The sequence below is a fragment of the Elephantulus edwardii genome, unplaced genomic scaffold, assembly GCF_000299155.1.
Source record: "Elephantulus edwardii isolate Elephantulus edwardi_28Jun2011 unplaced genomic scaffold, EleEdw1.0 scaffold00002, whole genome shotgun sequence".
Lineage (NCBI taxonomy): Eukaryota > Metazoa > Chordata > Mammalia > Macroscelidea > Macroscelididae > Elephantulus > Elephantulus edwardii.
The window spans coordinates 13,389,547-13,409,251 of NW_006399752.1; the positions used below are offsets into that span (position 1 = coordinate 13,389,547).

Consider the following 19,705-nt stretch of genomic DNA (forward strand, 5'->3'; position numbering starts at 1 on the left):
CTATCAGCTCTCCTATTCAATATTGTATTGGAAGTCTTAGCGATAGTAATAAGACAAGAGAAGGAGATAAAAGGTATCCAAATTTGCAGAGAAGAAGTAAAATTGTCTCTATGTGCAGATGATGTGTTAATATACTTAGAAAACCCTAAAGAATCAGCAAAAAAACTACTGGACATAGTTGACCAATCTAGGAAAGTGGTAGGATACAAGATCAACATATAAAAATCAATTAGATTTTTCTACAGTGAGAAAGAGAATACAGAACTGAAGCTAACAAATACACAATAGCTAATCACAAAATTAAGCACTTGGGAGTAAATCTAACTAGAAACACAAAGGAGCTATTAAAAGAAAATTAAAAAACATTACTACAAGAAAAAAAAAGAGACCTGGAGAAATGGAAAAATATACCTTGCTCTTGGATAGAAAGCCTCAATACTGTAACAGTGAAAATACTACCAAAGGCAATTTTCACATTTAATGCAATCCCAATCCAAATACCAATTGCCTTCTTCAATGAGATGGAAAAAGCCATCTCCAATTTCATTTGTAATGGAAGGAGGCCCCGAATAAGCAAAGCACTCCTTAAGAATAGAAGAACGGTAGGAGGTATCTCACTCCCTGATTTCAAATCCTGCTACACTTCCATGGTGGTCAAGATAGTAAAGTGGCAGGATACAAGATCAACATACAAAAATCAATTTTATTTCTCTACAGTGACAAAGAGAATACAGAACTGGAACTAAGTATAACAACAGACACATAGATCAATGGAATAGAATTGAGAACCCGGAAATCAGCCTTTCTACCTATGGTCAACTTACTTTTGTCAAGGAGATAAAAAAACAGTCAAGTGGGGAAATTACAGCCTTTTTAACAAATGGTGTTAGCAAAATTGGAAAATTGTTTACAGAAAACTCAAATAAGACCCACACTTCACTCATACACAAACATAAACTCAAAGTGAATCAAGGACCTAGGACTAAAACCAAGGTCTATAAACTTCATTAGAGAAAAGCTTGGAAGAACTCTAGAAGCCCTAATCCACAACATGAACAGTCTTCCAAACATCCTGGAAAACCTACAACCAGAAGGGGATAAAATAGGTGAATGAGACCTTCTAAGAATCAAATCCCTATGCACAACCAAAAACTTCTCCAGCAGGGTTAAAAGGAAAATCACAGACTGAGGAAAAAATATTTGGTAATGACATATCTGATAAGGGACTTAAATCTAGAATTTAGGATATACTCAAGCGGCACAATAAGATAAACAACCTAATTGCAAAATGGGCACAGAATACGAACAGACACACTTCACCAAAGAAGACATTCAGATGACAAACATGTGAAGAAATATTCAAAATCCTTAGCTCTAAGGGAGGTGCATATCAAAACAACTATGAGATATCTACTCACCTCAGTAAGAATAGCTAAATTTAACAGAGCATCAAACAACAAATGCTGACAAGGTTTTGGAGAAGCTGAAACTCCTATTCACTGTTAGTGGGAGTGTAAAATGATGTAAACACAGTGGAAAGCAGTATGGCACTTTCTCAAACAGTTGCAAATAGAAATACCATTTGACCCAGCAATTCTACTACTGGGAATATATCCTAACGAAACTGTAACTGCCACCCAAGTAGATATATGCATACCCATGTTTATTGCCACTTTGTTCACAATAGCAAAGAGTTGGAAACAACCTAAGTGCCCATCAACAAACGAATGGATTAAGAAACTGTGGTATATTCACACAATGGAATACTACTCAACATTGAAAAACTAGGAACTCATTAAATATTATACAAAATGGGTAACCCTGAAGGACATTATGTTGAGTGAAACATCCCAATTACAAAAGGGCAAATACTACATAATGCCACTGTTATAAAACAGGACTGACATTGGGTTTGGGGGAAACCTAAGAGGGGATAAATAATGTACACTACGTTGAAACAAATGAGGGAGAAAACTGTTTAAAAGGGACAAATGATTAGGTATTATTTGCATGGCAAGAGTCCAAAGTAAGCACTGCAAAGTAAAGTGGAATGGGAGGGGGGATTGTATAACACTGAAATTTTTTTTTCTTTCTCGAAGAGAGAAGACAGCTGAGGGGGAGAGTGGGCCGGGAGGAAAATGTGCAACAATGAATGAATGGAAATCCAAGTTCTTTATAATCTTTCATTACAATTTCAATTAAAAAAAAGAAAAATACTTCCCCTGCATCACTGACAAGCCTATTGCCACAGTCACTGTGTTAGTCCTTCTTTTTGAGTGTCTTCCTCTCCCCAATCCTCCATCGTTCCAAGCATGATATCTCTTTCCAAGGAATAGCCTCTTCTAAAACATGCCCAAAACATACGTCACAAACTTGAGCACTCCAACTACACTTTCTCCAAGATATAACTGTTGTTTTGGCAGTCTTTGATGTTTAAGGGTTTATTGTTCAAAATGGCTTCTTTAGTCATTGATTGTCTTTGCCATGTGGCTAGTTGAAATATGCAAATAAGGGGATTGGCTAATCTCGCCACTAAATTGAGCAGATTCCATGGCAGATTTGAGGGAATCTTGGCACTGGTGAAGAAGAAGCAGAGCATGCAGAGTGTGCATCCTTCGGGGCGAGAGATTCCTGTGCTGCTCACTTTGGTGCCTATGCAAACAGCAGCTGAAGCAGAGAACCAGATACCTCACATGAGATGGAGCTGACCTTGGGCATGCTACCTCAAGGAAGCAGAGTTAAGAGCCTTTACCCAAGTTTGTTGGAAAACTGCAGGGGAGAGTCATAATTCACAGGACTACAAGTTTTTTAACACTGTCCTAAAGCCTGGTGAGGTTGAAGTTTGAGAGATGCATGTGAGCACATTTCAGCAGCTGACCTGACTGAGCGAGCGTATTAGTCTACTAACTGGAATTATAGCCTTTGACTTACTTAATATGGTTCTGTGTGGTCTTGAGCTATCGCAGTGGATTTCAGACCCAGTAGAACAGTTAAGATTGGTGTTGGAATGAGTAGAAAGTGATGTGGGTGTATGGGAGATATGCCAGACCTTATAGAAATTGTGTATTGTGGATGTGCTTGACTAGGACAGTACTCCCTTGTAGCATTGGTAGAAGTCAGATGTGGCTGTCTCCATTGTGGCCCTTGCACTTTTTATGCAATCTTTGGGGTAATCAGTGCTTTTTTTCCTAACCCCACAACTCAAAAGCATCAGTTCTCTGTTATCTCAATTCATTGTGCTGCTTTCATGTGCTCCGTCCCCTGACATTGTTTTTCCTCAGTAATTTGAAGAGGTTCTTAAGTGCACAGTTTCCTGGTACAATCTCCTGATATGCTGACTGCTGGACCAAATGTGTTGATTGTGGATTCAAGTAAGATGAATTAGTAGACATACCAATATGTCACTTTCTGTCAAGAATAAGAATGTAATATCATTTCCTATATAGAAACAATTCAGCTATTCAGTCTAATGAGTGCAAGAGAGGGCTGCCAAAACTCTACAGCTTGCACTTGGAAAGAGATGAAACCAAATAAAACTGACAAGAGATTCCATCTAGGAGGAAAAGCTATTCGAATGTAAAGACCTGAAGTATAAAGTTTTAAAGGTGTCACAAACTTGGCCACCAATAATCTAGTTAACATAACAGTAACTAGGTCTCAGTCTTGAAATTTTTAAAAAGTGTTTATGCATGCAAAAAAGAGAGACTGTGAGGTTATCTTTTCATTACTTTTCTTTGAAGCATTCTTAGAATAGGTCTATTTAACATTCCAGGGTGACTTTCTTCTCCTGCAAATAGACCCTGAAAGCCTATTTGAAGAGACTTTTAAAATTATGTTTGTACTCTACAGAGTCAGGAGCACATATGTAGAATAACAGATCTCCAGGAAGAATTAAGGCACAGAGAACATCACATCTCTGATTTGGAGAAGGAAGTGCAGCATCTTCATGAGAATATAAGTGCCCTAACCAAAGAATTGGAATTCAAGGGGAAGGAAGTACTCAGGATCCGAAGTGAATCTAACCAACAGATGAGGTATACTATCCATTACAACTGTAAAAATAAGGACTTGCTGAAGGCATGATGTTGGCATGATGTTTAGTAATGTGTACCTGTTCTTACGACTTCATTTTGAAGACTCCTTTTTGTGTTATTTGACAATGTTAGAAACCAGCACATTGAAGCCATTCTTATGTCTGGATGATGTTTATGTATTCATTAACTTTGAAAATTGTGTGTAATACACTAAAATATTTTTAAATGTTATTTTTATAAAATAAAAAGCATTAAAGGAGACAACTTTAACCAGATAGAAGACTAGTAGAAAGTAGGTAGATTAATTTAGCCTATTTCTACTCTTTTTCTATGTGTTGTAGTTAAAAGAAGAAGCCCAGGTAATGCAGTGGTTTAAGCCTTGACTGCTAATCAGAAGCTTGGTAGTTTAGCTACACCAGCTGCCCCAATGAAGAAAGATGTGGCAGTTTACTTCTATAAAGATTTACAGCTTTGAAAATCTTATGGAGCAGTTCTACTCTGTCCATACACGGTGACTAAGAGTCAGAATTGACTTGATGGCATTGAGGGTTGGGTTGTTTGCTCGGTTTTTTTGTTTGTTTGTTTTGGTTTGGTTTTGTTTTTTGTTTTTTTTTTTCATTTTTAAGTACTTAACATCATTTCAAATCTGGTAGAATATAGAATATTTTGTAAACTTGACTTCAGAATAACATTTTCTTAACTAAAAATAAAACAGGTTGCATGAACAAGATTTAAACAAGAGACTTGAAAAAGAGCTGGATGTCATGACAGCAGACCATCTCAGAGAGAAAAATATCATGCGGGCAGATTTTAATAAGACTAACGAGCTACTCAAGGAAATAAATGCAGCTTTACAAATGTCGTAAGTTACATTGTATTAAAGAAAATTCATATGTAGATCATAAACTAAGGAGCTTTGTGTCTAGCTACAGACTAGCTTCTACTTTGATTCCAATCTAATGATAAAAAGAGAACATAACTGCTGTATTACAGAGGACAGTTATAGTGTACTATGTTCTTTAATTGGATAAAGCCACACCACAGTCAGCTGGTTATGTTTTGTCAGCTGCTACTACTATAGTTCTGCAAGGACAACATTTATCCAGAGACTATCCCTCAGGATCATGAACTGTTCAGTATTGTGTACAACAACAATGTAGAAAATTTAAAAACTGCCCATTATGTAATGTCACATAAAAGAGCAAACTCAGAACAATACAATATTTTTATGCAAGACATGTATAGACATTATATACTGTGATGTCCTTTACGGCTAAAATAACCTCTTCTGTCTTTAGCTCCTAATGACCATCCTCTACTCCAAATAAAATCATCTCATGTTTTTTCTATTCAGTATTCTATTATACTTTTAAATGTGTGCACATGCACTCAGGAACATTCACGTAAGCAGAGATTTATAACCTTGAGAGGTTCATGTTTATTTTAGTGCCCTTTGAGAAATACATACATTCATTGCACTTACCAGTCTTCACAGTAGTAGATAACTTAAGTGCTCTATGATAATTTTATGAGAATTCCCCATAATATTTGTCACTTTTCATAGTTATCCTTAGCATGGTAAAAAGGCTCATAGGATCATTTCCACCAGTCTCTATAACTTTGGTGTTTACAGTAAGTTCTAAATCCTTTTGGAACATAGTATGGGCTTAGGAATTTGTTCTGTAGAAGATCTTACAGCCACAGAAATATTGCAAAAATTACTATTCTCCTGGTCTCAGTGCTGTGAGTCAGACAGAGGATAAGATCCTAGAGTTCCATCACTTCCTTTTCCTTTCACAGGAGTATCCTGTGAATCCTGTGTCATCCTCCCCAAGTCAAGAAACCATCATTTTATTTCCTGGGAAAACATGCTCACCAATAGGATAACTTCTGTCTCTCTGTGTGTCCTGTCTCCTTAAGCATACTCATTTACAAAGAATAATGGTTGTGTCTTTATTTTTACTTTTTTCTCTTTAATATGTTTTTGCACATTAGGGCATAACAATTTTATAAACTTTCTTATATTATGATAATTTTTAATAATTTAAGAATTAGTATTAATGATAAGTAAAGTATTTTTATCAGCTTTCCAAGTTCTCCCTTTCATTTTAAACATTGAACAGTGTGCACAGTAACCAATGGTATTTTTGTTCTACGGGAAACCTGCTGCCATTCTATAAAATGTATTGAAGCTTCTTGCTGAGGCTTTGCTTAGGCCTGAAGATTCAAAAACTCTGGAGAAGAGAAGGTGTAACAAATTTTAAAAATGAAAAAAAGTTTTTTTAAAAAACCCTACATCATCTAAGCATTATAGAAATGGTAATGGGAGTTCTGATTGTTAGAAATCTGCTTCTCCACTGCTGGATCTTAAAATATCCTTAGATTTTGAAATGGTTGTACAGAAATATTATTATTATTTTTTTTTTTAGTAATACAGAATCTTAGTTACACTCTTTTGTCTAATAAAATGGAGCTCTCGTGACCTAGTAGGGAAGGAGTTCCACTGCCAAACCAAAGACAAACGTTTCTGTTCCACCAGGGGCTCCTCAGGAAAGGATGGTACTTCCCTGTGTGTTTACAGCATCTGAGTGCCTGTTGGGGAGGTCATGTGGAGAGGTCAGCTGTGAGTTTGTTCTTACTCAAACAGCAAATAACAACAGTGTAATAAAATATCATTGTTTTTGAGGGTTTTGAAAGCTAAATAGGTGTGTAAACATTGTGATTATATCTGTTTCACTCTGTAGTTTTAAGAATGTTAAAGGTAAATGAAAGGTATTCAAATTTGGAATTAGGATGGGCTTTTATCATAATGTCTCAGAGGTTGTAATTTATTCTTTTAGGCTTACTTTACAGTAACTTAACATTGCAATAGAACAAAAAGAATGCTTCTTGAATGAAATACTGAGTACTTTTGTATTTTGAATGAGTAACTCCTAATTGAAAAAGCATAAACCTCTACCTTGAAATTGTTCTTTGAAAAGTATTCAAGTTATTTTATTTGCAGTGCCAAAATACTTTTTTGTCATGGTGATTTGGATTTTAAATTACCTGTTAAGTAATTTAAATAAGGTAAGTATTAGTAATTCAAGTTAGAGTCTGAACTCATACATTGTGGAATAACAGAAGTTTGACATTAAAATATTTCAATTACTTTATTTACTTAATTCAATGGGGACTTGAAAAGACAGTGTTAATAGTCATAGCTCAACAGTAATTAATGATAGGAAATACAATGTATGTGAAAGATTATATATAATACAGTGTTCATGAATGAAACAGCATATATGCGAATAATTGTATTAAAATCATAATGAATTTCATGCAAAAACTAAAGAGGATGATAAAATAAAACTATTTTATTTTTAGTTTTATTTTAATCTTTATAAAGTGAAGTTCTAAGATAATGTGTGCTAGTAAGACTAGTGTTTGACTCTAATATCTTGATACATTAAATATTAAAAGTGAATTACTTATTTTAAGGAAAAAACCCAAACCAAAATTTTTTTAGTACAGTTTGAATTTTTTTGCATTATATTTTATATCTGTGTGGCTACAGACATTGACATACATATTCTCAATGCCAAAAAAATCAAAACATAAAACAAATTAGGGCAAGCATGCCTGATGCGAATCCAACAGTGAGCTTAATTAGTAATTGTTCTACTTTCCCATATCTGTACCCTCTGTTCATGACTTTTCACGGCAGTCTGGGTCTTGAGCAAAAGGCAACATGTTCTTGTGCCGGTCACTCCAGGCAGGATTTTGAGACTTTAATCATTTTTTCCTGTCCATAATATCTGTCACTTCGGACTACTTAAAATATTTTAATTTTTACTTAAAATTTCAGCAGGGACGTTTTACTTCACTCAGTTAAACATTATCACTATTGAACAATCTTATTTAAACAAAAGTTTTTAAAAACTTACTCAGATGTAACTTCTGTGAATATAAAACAATATAATTAGATTCTAACTAGCACTGATGCTCCAGAGCTGCGAGCGTTTTGTGAAGTAAGATAAGAAGGCCATAATACGGAGACAGTTTTTAAAACTGAACCAAGATTTTCTCCGTGTTGTGATGGTAAATATGAAAGAGAACGTCTTTAAAGTTATGTCCTGTATCACCAGTCTTTTACACCTGGTCTTGTGGAGAACTGAAGGGATGGAAGACGTTGACCAATGCTAGCTTTAAGTAGATAGTAGAATGGTACTGAGTTTTCTTCGTTTACTATCTCCTAGGTCTAATGATTCTGGATATATATTTACAAGTTTAATCTGTATCATAGTTCTTATTTGTTCTCTCCTTTAATGCTTTCCCACTTATGTTTATATATAATTTTTTCAACTTAATAAATGACTTTTTTCCTTTTAATATATAGGAATTTTGTTGGTTTTCATTTGGTTATTTTTGTGTAATATGAAGATACTTTAACAAATATGAAGATACTTTGTGAAGAGGATTAAACTGCTAACAGCTCATCACAATGAATAGATGTAAATAAGACTGTATATTGGGATCTCTCTTTTTAGGTACCAGACCTACGAAACGTGATTCAGTCGTTTTTTTTTTAACAGTGAAGAAAGTGCTGTGGTGACATCTTGTGGCTACTCTGAATATAACCCCAAGTCAAAAAACCCCACCTCATCGTCCAGTCCATTGTGACTCATTGTGAGTCTATTGGATACAGTAGAATTTTTTATAGATTTACAAGGCTGCAAATCTCTATAGAACCAGATTGCCACATCTTTCTCCTACATTGGGAATGGTGCTCTCAAACCACTGATAGATTGCTTAATAGGCTACCATTTAACCACTGCACCCCTGGAGATTTTCCTTCCTTGACTAAATCAATAGTTTTTAACCTTATTAATGCTTTTACACATAAAATACATAATAAACCCTCTATGTCTTAATAAAATGTGAGATTAGATATTGCAAGCTTAGTGAAGCACAGTATTTTTTACTCAGTTAAGGAGCAGAAGAAACGTGTGCACTGTACAGCTGACCTCACCCAGATCCATCTGGCTGAGTTCCAGACAATCATGAGACAGTTACTTCCTAATCCTCATCACCTTGCTCCTTCCCACTCTTAGGTTAGAACTCTAGCTGCGGAGCCGAGTAGGGAGCCAAATAGATTTTTTTTAAATCCTTTTACTTGAATTGAATTAGTGGGGTTTGTTGTTGTTGAGTATTGTGGAGTCTGAATCGACTCATAGCTGAGCCTCCAGTGAGTTTTCAGAGACAGTACATCTCATGGGGAAAGATTCTCATCTTCCTCCCATGGAACAGCTGGTGGATTTGAACCTTTGGGGTGGCAGTGCAGTTCCTTACCAGTAAGCCACCAGAGCTCCCTAGTTGGGTAAGGGTCGTGAAAAAGCAGGAGCACCTAGAGGGAGTGTTAAGTGCTCCTTAAAGCTTTCTCTGAAGAATGAAGATGGACCGTTTCCTTCATGTGATTTGCTGTCCCTGAAAACCCACTGGAGGCTCAGCTATGAATTGGTTCCAGCTCAGCGGTACACAACGACAGTAACCTCCACACCACAGTTCAAAGGCTTCAACAGTATCTGAAGCCCCGTGCAGTAGTTCCAGTCTTTCCCAAGGTGTCACTATAAATTGCAATCAGTTTGGCAGAAGTGAGCTTGATTTTGGGTGTAAGTGTTCAAAATGTCCAACATAGTAACAGTAACTCTGGTGGAAAATATGTTCAGATTTCCAGCTTGAAATGGTGGAAATATATCTCTTATCTATCCTGACTCAGTGAGGGGTTAAGAAGCAGGTTTGTACACATGGCTTCAGCTACTACTTACTACATATGAGAATGTTTACTCTTTAACACTAAATAAGAGAGCGGTAAAAGAAATTATTTTAAAGGATGTGGTGAGATATTTTACAGTCATTTAAAATAAAGTACATTTTAAAAAAAATTTTAAAAACCCAAACAGCACAGTATACAACAACAAAGACAGTGCTTAACTGTTCAACTGCTAACCGAAAGGTTACCAATTTAAATCCATTAGCCATTCCATCAGGGAGCTCTGGTGGCCTCGTGGTAAGAAGCTGCACTGCAATCCCAAAGGCACATGGTTCTAATCCACCAGCTGCTCCATGAGATAACTATAGGCAGTCTCTTCCCATATGATTTACTACTTCTGAAAATGTGCTGGAGGGTCAGCTGTGGGTCTGTTTGACTTGATGACACACAACAACCAGCAATAGCAGAAAAGATGTGGTGTCTATAAAGATTACAGCCTTGGAAATACTGAGGCCTTCCACCCTCTTGCTGAGTTAGAATCAGGTTTTTTGGTTTGATACTAAAATACAAAGGGATTTGATAAGCCTTGCTGAGGTGGTAAGAGGGGTTGCAATCTCTGATTTCTAGAAAAAGAGGCATTTCATATTGGTTGTAAAGAAATTCATCTATTAATATTTGTTGGTCATAGTTTTATTGGACTTAAATTCTGTCTTTTCTATTCTGAACCATAAGATCTAAAAGTTTTTCTTTGTTCTGCTCTGTGAATTTTTTTTTCAAGGTCATTGTGGCTTCCATTGAAAAATAACCTCTTTTCCTTAGTCTTTAATGTCATTCTGTACTATTAATTTTTTATTTCAGTCAGAAAAGACCTAGAAGGAAATAAAATTCTTCACCTATCAGTTGAACCTTTTTTTTTTATTGTATTATTTTTACATGTACCGTCAAATCAGATCTGACTGGTACAGGAGGAGATTGCTCCCTCCTTCTCCAGCAGAGCATCTGGTGGATTTGAACCGCGTACTCTGGGATTGCAGTGCAGCATCTTGCCACTAGGCGACCAGAGCTCCCTTGAACCTTTTTTATAGTTTGTGTGTGTTGGCTGATTAATATGTTATCTGCAGGCTACATTTCTCATAAACCAGAGACAAGTGATGTTGTGTATGTGTGTTCCTTGTAATCCTTTCTTCTGTATCTTGTCCCGTCCCTTTTATATATGTTACCACGCCTGGTATCATTTATTATACAGCATTACATTTGTAGTAAGTGCTCCTAATAGAAAGCCTGCCTTTCTAGCATCTACCCCATTTGTTAGATTCGTCCCATTCAGCCCTCACCTCATAACCACATACTCTTAAATTACTTAAAAGGAGTGAATTCTTTAACACAAGTAACTTTCACCTACTTCTGAAGAGCCTTTAATAACACAGTTACACCATTCATTATGCAGAAGTTTCAAAGACAAGTTTTATATTCAATGTGGATGTATTTGGACTAATTTGAAAAATGTAGACATTACAAAATAGCGTGTCTCCTTCATGTAAGTGACTTAAAGATTATCTTGGTTTTTAGACTAGAAGAAATGGAAGAAAAATATCTACAAAGAGAATCAAAAGCTGAAGACATACAGATGATTACAGAATTAAAAGCCATGCTTACAGAGAGAGATCAAGTTATAAAGAAACTAATTGTAAGGTATCTTGTTTTTGGTGGAGCAGTGTTAATAATCCATAAACTGTTAACTGGAGAAATAGGACAAAAAATGTTTTAAGTAATGTTAAACAAAATGCAAATGATAAAATGTACATTAAGATGAGTCTACTACTATTTATGAAAAAGGATAAGATATGTAATTTAAGTTTAGTATTAGGTTAAGGAGATTATGCATGTTTTTAGATATTTTTCTTTAGAGAAATAGTCATTATATTGCCTGTCAAGTATTTAATATAACATTATACAGTTAATATATTGTTACAGTATATGTGTGGGTATGAACATTTAAATTCTGCTTGTGCAGAACCCTCGCATCATATCTGAAAACTCTTAAATCATTTAACATGGATGCAAAACTTAAACAATTAGAAGTAGAATTGCAAAGGAAAGTCAGCACATCCATGCAATGTAACTTCTGTGTTATTCATGTTCATTTTCTAAAGTGTAGTTCATAGAATACTTTTATCTGGCAGAGGTATTTGATGGAGAAGGTAATGATTAGTGATGAAATCTAAGAAATCCTGTAGCCTCTCTCTCAGACACTCAATTCACTGAGACTCTGATAAGTTTGTGAAATTCATAAAGCCTTTCTATTTTCTAAAATTATATGCTTTGATAAACAAAACATTGCTTCTAACTGCCACTGTGAGACATCTTTCACACTAAAACTAGACATACGTCACTAATCAGTCTTATTTGTTAACTGATCTTTTTCAACTGAACATTTTTATAATTAAAATGCAAAGAGAGGCTAAGCACAGCTTCCCTCCTCTCTTCCTCCTCCCCTTAGTCTACCTTTTTATGCCTTTAGGGAATTGAGCTTGTTGTCTGGGACTCAAGATTTGTGCCAGGAGAAACAGTATTTAGGGGCTCATAGATGGAATTCAGTCTCAGGTGTTGGAGACTTGAAACATGTAACTCCTCAGCCCATTAACTGTGAGTGAGTGAGTGAGTGAGTGAGTGAGTGAGTGAGTACAGGCCTCAGAGATTGCTGTAGCTGATAGCTATTCCTAGGTACCATCATAGGATTTTTCAATTTACAGTAATGCTCTATGACACAGAATATCTACTCAAAAGGGTTTTTAAGCTGTAATTTTCATGGGAACAAACTTTCAGCTATGTCTCTCCCTGCAGAGTCACTGGTTGGCTGGAACTACAAACCTTTTAGTTAGCAGATGGGTCATAGATATTATGCCACCTGGGCCTCTTTCTGATAGGAGTAGACTTGTAGAAAATTACTGTGTATTTCATACATTAAATTACCAAACACAGTAATTTTGTCTAGCTGTTATCTACAGAAATAGGTATTCATTTTCAAGTTCTTACTAAATATGTGCTACAGATACAATTGTATTATCCTCATCACACAGTATTAGACTTCAGGTGAATACTTTCCAAAGCAGCACAGATAATTCAATGACGGTACCAAGAATCTGGCCAAAATTTATCCCTCACCAGAAGACCCCCGTCATTCTTTTCTCACTGGATGTTGCTCACCCTCTGATTCTGTAGACTGAAATTAATGAGTTATGGGTGGTAATAAGAGGTAACTAAGTGGGTTTTTATCTTCCTTCAGTTTGATCAATTAATGGCATCAAAAGACAAATGTTTTGCTATATGTGAGTGATTCTCTTTTGTTCCATGGTTCCCAAAGGTTTAAGACATGATGTCTCAGGGAGATTTAAGAGGGAAAGAGCAGATGGGACATGGTGGTGGTGGCCAAGTCTAACTTCTGCCTGCTTCAAAAAGGGGAACTGTCCTTATCAATAGTAGCCATAGCAGCAAATAGCTGCTCAGACATGCAGGGTCCCCCTACCACTCCACGCCCCCCCCCCGCCTCCCCGTGCTCCTGCACATCTTTCTACACCTCATTTGGGTGTGATATTTGTTGTTGATTCACAGACTTTACTCACAGTCACAGTTGTGGGGTACTGAGTGAGGTTTACTAGGGAAGTAAGTTGGAGAGTTGGGGAGGCAAAGAATATCATCCAGTTCCCTGGTTTTAGCCTAGCTGTCCCAAGGCACAATTCCTCAGTATTTCCATGTTCTGGTTTTAGTTCAGTAGTCAGCCTTTCCTTCCATCATGTGGCAAGAACAGCAAAACCTTTATGGCTTTTATCTCTGGGCTCCCCTGATTACACCTTGCCACAGTTTCACAACCACAATCACCAGGATCTTGCTCTTACCATGGTCTAGTTCTTCCTGGAATCTCACTCAAGCCTCTCTCAGGTCTTGTTGTTCAGTGTGGGAAGCGTTCTCTCTCTTACCCTAGTCCAAACAGCGGTTGATGATTTGCAAGACTGTGTATCTGCATGGTACTTGAATACCAGAGGGGGCTAATGTAATGGCTAGAAAAGCCAACATTTACGCTAACACCACAATAGGTAAACTCAAATCCATACCTTGTATTCAAGAATTAGGATAAAATATCATTTCCCTATATGGAAATAACTCAGCTCATAGTCCAGTGAAAGCAATATATCTCTGCCCAAACTGTACAGCCAGCCCTTGCCAAGAGATGGGACCAAATAGAACAAATTCAATCTAAGAGGAAGAAAGTTGGGAAGATAAAGACCTGGACTATAAGGTTGATACGTGTTAAAATTAACTACTAGATCCAGTTAACACATCCACAACCAGGTCTGCAAAATTTTTACAGCTTAGGAATGTTCATAGAGTTTTTATATTAAATTCAGAAAGAAATAATATTTACAAACTGAGTTTTTAAAATATTTAATGTTTAAAAAAATTTTTAAAAGATGTTTGAAATTCTTTTGCATAGGAGGATAATAAATTTTATCAGCTGGAATTAGTCAATCGAGAAACTAACTTCAACAAAATGTTTAACTCAAGTCCTACTGTTGGTGTTATTAATCCACTGGCAAAGGTATGTGCTATAAACATTGTAAATTAGAAAAGCATTTTAAAGTTGATTTTAAATGTAATAAAATATTAGTGTAACAGAGGAATAAAGCTTTTAGTTTGGTTTTGGGGTTTTTTTTTAACATTCTAGAACTAAAATATATGAATGTGTATGTATGTTTTGGCAAGGATACTCTAATAATTTAATGTATTTACCAATCATTTATATTCCTTAATAATTCTATTACTATCATAAAGTTTTTATTTTATCATTTTGATTTTTCATTAAATCACCTAAAGCTAATTTCTTCCTTAGTAATCAGGATTCTGTATGGTATCAAGAAACACTTTCAAGCCTGGATACTCATAGCTATTCTTAACTTAAGGCTCTGATTTCAGTTAGTTAAATTGTATTGTGTTCCTTACCAGTCTTCTGACTTTTCTTGACCTTTAAAGTTGAATATGTTTCATTTTGGTACTTAGCCTTATTACTCTATTAGGACAGTTGAAGGGACTTGTAGACAGATGAAATGGACATGGCCACGTCTTACACATCGTTGTACCCTGGCTCCCCCTGGCTCTCTAAATAGTGCTTTACTCAGCTGCAAAATTTCATCCTATCTTCTATAAGCCTCTATGAATTATTTTAGAGAATAAAACACCTAATAAAGAATCACTGTATATATTGGTTTCACTAGGATTATCTAGCTTTTTCAGATGTCAATAGTAATATAATTAAATTGGATCCCAATTTTATTAAAGTTGTAAATCACAACTAATTTCTTCTATTTACCCAAAAACTTTTAAACCTCTGCTTTAACACTTAAAGCTTACCTCTTGAGAACTCTTGTGCTACCTTTCCTTTACAAGTTAAATGTCTTAAATGCTATCTGAAATAGGGTGATCTATCTAGAGGGTGAGTGTGTAGCTGTAATTCTGTAACTTAACATACTTCCTGGCACATAGATGACTAGGCATAGATAATTGATGACTGAATGAATGTAGTTTTTAAATTAATATCATTAAGGCAAAATATGCTTTTAATTTTAAAGTAAAATTGTGAGATCTTGAAACAAGATATACTACAAATGTTTTCCTTTATTTTATTGCACTGGAATTTTTAGCCATGATATCATTACTGTAGAACATTACTAGTAACATTTTTATTTCTGAAAATGGAAACCTTAATTGGTTTATTATACCCTCTGATTACTACAAAAAGAAAATACAAAGATACATCATTGCAAGAACTTGCAGTATGCTTTTGACTCCTAATAGTGACTTCAGTTTTTATCAGTGATTGCGAAATGATTTTTTTCAGATATACTATGTATGCGTATATATAAGATAGACTCCTGGTCAGAAACTTTATAATTCACAGAATATCACATAGAGAAAGATGTCTAAATTGTAAGGTACTACTTTATAAGTAAAAGAAAAGGACAGTTTGTCATATCGATGCATTTTTTTATGAACTGTCAAAGCACTTATTAAAAGTTCTTTCAGAAACTTTCATACTATTTAATTAGTATGAGATAACAATATTAAATGTTCCTGCTTATATCACTACAGCTTCTAGGACCTCGTTTCTTTTACTGATTTCAAAACAAAATGTGCATGAAAAAAAATTTAAATATATTAATTTCATTCAGCCAAGCAAGATGATGTGCAATTATTCTAATTGAGCTCACAAAATACTTAGTTTAATGATTTACAAGCTGGTAGATTTGGATACTACACAATTATACACTTATTAAGACAACAATCTGATGACAAATTAAAAACATTCTAATCAGTTAAAACTTTGATCATTTTTGTTTTGTAACATTTTAGTATTTTTAACTATTTTGAGTAAATGAATATTACCAATGAATTTGAAAATTGAACTTAATTTTGTAGCACAGTGAATTTAAAACAAATATATGTCTCCAAATCAATGTCCTGTTTTTAAGTAGAAATGTGTGATTTGTGTCAAACTAGATCACCAACCATTTCCTCATTCCTATTTTTTTTCCCCTAGGCAAGGACTGCCTCCCTTTAACAGATGGCTAAAGTTCATGGACCTCTCTTTTAATATGATTTTTAACTTCTCCCTTTCTCCTGGTTTTAACCTAAATAATTCTAACCTTGTGATACCTGCAAGAGCTACTTCTCCCTTTCTTTTTTCTGCCAGCATTCTTTATTCTTTGGCATTCTTTTTTCCTCTCACCATAAACCATTCCTCAACATTTCTCCCTCATTCTTCCTCTCCTGGCAGCATGCCTGGCTTTGAGGATTCCATGTAGATACAGAACTCCAAGGATCCCCAGACCACACTTTGGGTAACACTGGTTCATTTCAATGTGCCAGCCTAACATGAAGCTTCCAGAGTTTTTTCATGCCAAATTTCTGTCTTGTACTCTTTGTCTGTTCTCATTTGTCAGTGCACAGGGACTGTCCTCACACGTATTATTTTTAATGCAGCAAAAGAAGAAGAATGATAAATCACCAACAAACAGGTTTGTGAGTGTTCCCAATCTAAGTGCTCTGGAATCTGTTGGAGTGGGCAATGGACATCCTAACCGCCTGGATCCCATTCCTAATTCTCCAGTCCACGATATTGAGTTCAACAGCAGCAAACCACTTCCACAGCCAGTGCCACCCAAAGAACCCAAGACATTTTTGAGGTGAGCACTGACTCACCAGTGGTGGTTTGTTTTTTCTCTTTTCTTTAACTTGAGAAATTTACCTCTGACATTACAGAAACACACTACTGTAAAAACAGCTTAGGAAAAGAAACATTACTATGACATATTTTCAAAATATATTTATCACCTCTCTAGAGAACTACTTTTTTGGACACTATTGAAAATAATTTTTGTAACTACAAATTGCCAATTTTCTAAATGCTTGGAGAGGTGCTAATGAAATTTATATGCTTAGAATTTTCATATTTATGAAAAGTTGCCTCATTTTTAGTATATGTTAGTATGTTCTCTTATTAACAGTCTATCTTGATAAAATTTTCCCCCTTCATTTATTCAGGGCATTTTATTAAGCACTAGTCACCTAGTGGGTAGGGAGTTGTGTGATCAACCAAAAGGTGGACAGTTCAAATCCACCAACTGTTCTGAGGGAGAAGGATGGGCAGTGTCCTTCCATGCAGTTTATAGCCTTTGAAAACCTGCTGGAGGGTCACCCATGAGTTGGTTGCCCCTTGAGAACAATTGAGTATTCTATTTATGTTTATTTTCCCTCATCTATTGGTTTTAGTAACACACACACACACACACACACACACACACACACACACACGTGTATGTGTGTGTGTGTGTGTGTGTGTGTGTGTGTGCATTTAATGCAAGGAGCCCTAATGGTACAGTGCTTTATGTATTGGGTTGCTAACAAAAGGTAGGTGGTTCAAATCCACCAGTCACTCTGCAGGACAAAGATGAGGCAGTCTCTTCCCATAAAGACGTGTGTAGCCTTCAAGCTGATGGAGGGTGACATGAATCAAAATTGACTCAAGGACAATGGATTTGGTATGTGATTTTAAATGTAATGCCAAAAGAAAATATAAATGAACTCTGGGAATTCAACGATAAACTTAATCAAAAAGTAAATTTAGAAATATAATAAGTAAACTTTACTTGTGCCAATTTGTTACCTCATAGTATAAGTAGATTTTTAAAGAAAAGCAGTTGGTCAATCATTAGGTAATTAAGTCAGAAGGAATATAGTTTTATGCTAATCTTATTGATTTTTTTGCTGCTTTTTTAAAAAAATTATTCTTAGTAAATCTAAATCTCTATTCTGTCACTAGTAATAGTCTCACGTGTAGAAATTCTGATTTTTGGCTAAGTGGTTGATAGATAATGTTTAATTAGCTTGAACAGTAAAAAATAAGATTGAAAAATCCTCAGATGCACCTTTAAGTGTGTACACTACTAAATCCTGTGTGTTGCTTATCTTCCCTTGTGCATGAGTATGTTCAGGTATCAGTAAGATGCATGTGCATGAGCTCAAGAGAAATGACTCCTGGAGTTTCCATTACACATGTTGCGTGCCTTGTAATCCCCCCCAAAGACGGTAGGGATCCTCTTGTTTTCTCAAATAGCACAAAGAATTTATAGTTATAATTAAGCTAAGTATAAATTCTGTAACTTTGAAGATGAAGAGGGAAATTGGATTTTTAATGCACTGTTTCCTCCTATTTATGGAATTATAAAAGTCTAAATGTACTTAAAATGAAAATACTACTATCTTAAAACACTTTATATCTTTAATCACTTAGTTCAGTTTATTTAAGGACACATCTATAAAAATAAAATACTTGCATCAGATTCTGAAATTGAACAGGGAAAAATTGCTGACCTAGGGGAACATTGTCCTGTTTTCTCATGTGCCCCACAACTTTCCTTAGATTTTTCACTCAGAGAAAATGACATTTTTCTCAAGTTGGTTTTTCTTTTTGTAATTGTTGTGATGTGGCTCCTCCCTAATTGACTTCGTTCGAGCTGCTGATGTACTTTCATGCTGTCATGGAGTGGAGAACAGCTCTAATTTAGGACAAGCGGGCAGTCTTTAAGATGCAGCTTCTATACTGAGGACAAGTTATCTCATCTACACTGCTGTTTTATGTGTTTTTATCTTCATCTTGCCAAACAGCTTAGTGCTGGGTTACATGTCTCTCTTTTTATGAATTCAGTCCTCCTCAGAGTGAAGCCTCCCCGGTGGTTTCTCCAGATCCCCAGCGCCAGGAGTGGTTTGCCCGATACTTCACGTTCTGAAAGAATTATGTTGGCACAGCTCTGGGTGGACTGTTACTAAGAGCATGACCTTATACCAGTCATTACGTGAACAGGCTTTCCTATGTCAAACACTGTGAATGAGAAAGTATTTGTCTCTCCAGTTTAAAAATGCACTGTATTTCCTGTGATATTTATTGAAATCACTCTATAAGGTACTATATTATGTGTGTAATTATAGCAGTTTGTATTTTTATTTAAAATGGAAAAGTCTTTAACCTTTGTAATTACTGCATAATAAATTTTGTTAAAACAATAGTGCTTTCAATTTCTTCCCTGCTAAGTGTGTTTTAATTTTTAAATACGTATGAATTTCAAGTAAGACCTGACAAGTTTTTCAGAATAATAGCCATATAATAATAGCAAGTTACTACTCGGTAATCACAAGAAAAAGAATTGGGAAAATATGCCATAATCTTTTGGATTTTTCTATTAGCAATGTATAACTTGAATTAAAATTTATAATATGCTAGAATTAAAAGACTTGTAAAAATTGTGGACTTTCAAACATAAAATATTCCTAACTCACAGCTTTTTAAAGTATGATTTCTGAGACTTGA

General features: G+C 35.3%; 1 protein-coding gene across 3 annotated transcripts in view; it reads left to right on the top strand.

The window, feature by feature from the left end:
* FAM184A (family with sequence similarity 184, member A) overlaps positions 1–19,398 on the top strand; it is a 223,162-nt gene extending 203,764 nt beyond the window's left edge. The window contains exons 13-18 of one of the 3 annotated variants that reach the window (XM_006878993.1): positions 3,850–4,034; positions 4,750–4,896; positions 11,356–11,473; positions 14,279–14,383; positions 16,822–17,024; positions 19,046–19,398. In XM_006878993.1, coding sequence (XP_006879055.1) covers positions 3,850–4,034; positions 4,750–4,896; positions 11,356–11,473; positions 14,279–14,383; positions 16,822–17,024; positions 19,046–19,127 — 840 coding nt within the window. In that variant the 3' untranslated portion in view covers positions 19,128–19,398. The remainder of the gene's footprint in view (positions 1–3,849; positions 4,035–4,749; positions 4,897–11,355; positions 11,474–14,278; positions 14,384–16,821; positions 17,025–19,045) is intronic. The other 2 variants (XM_006878994.1, XM_006878995.1) reach the window with 2 other exon arrangements.
* Positions 19,399–19,705: the final 307 nt, after the last annotated feature.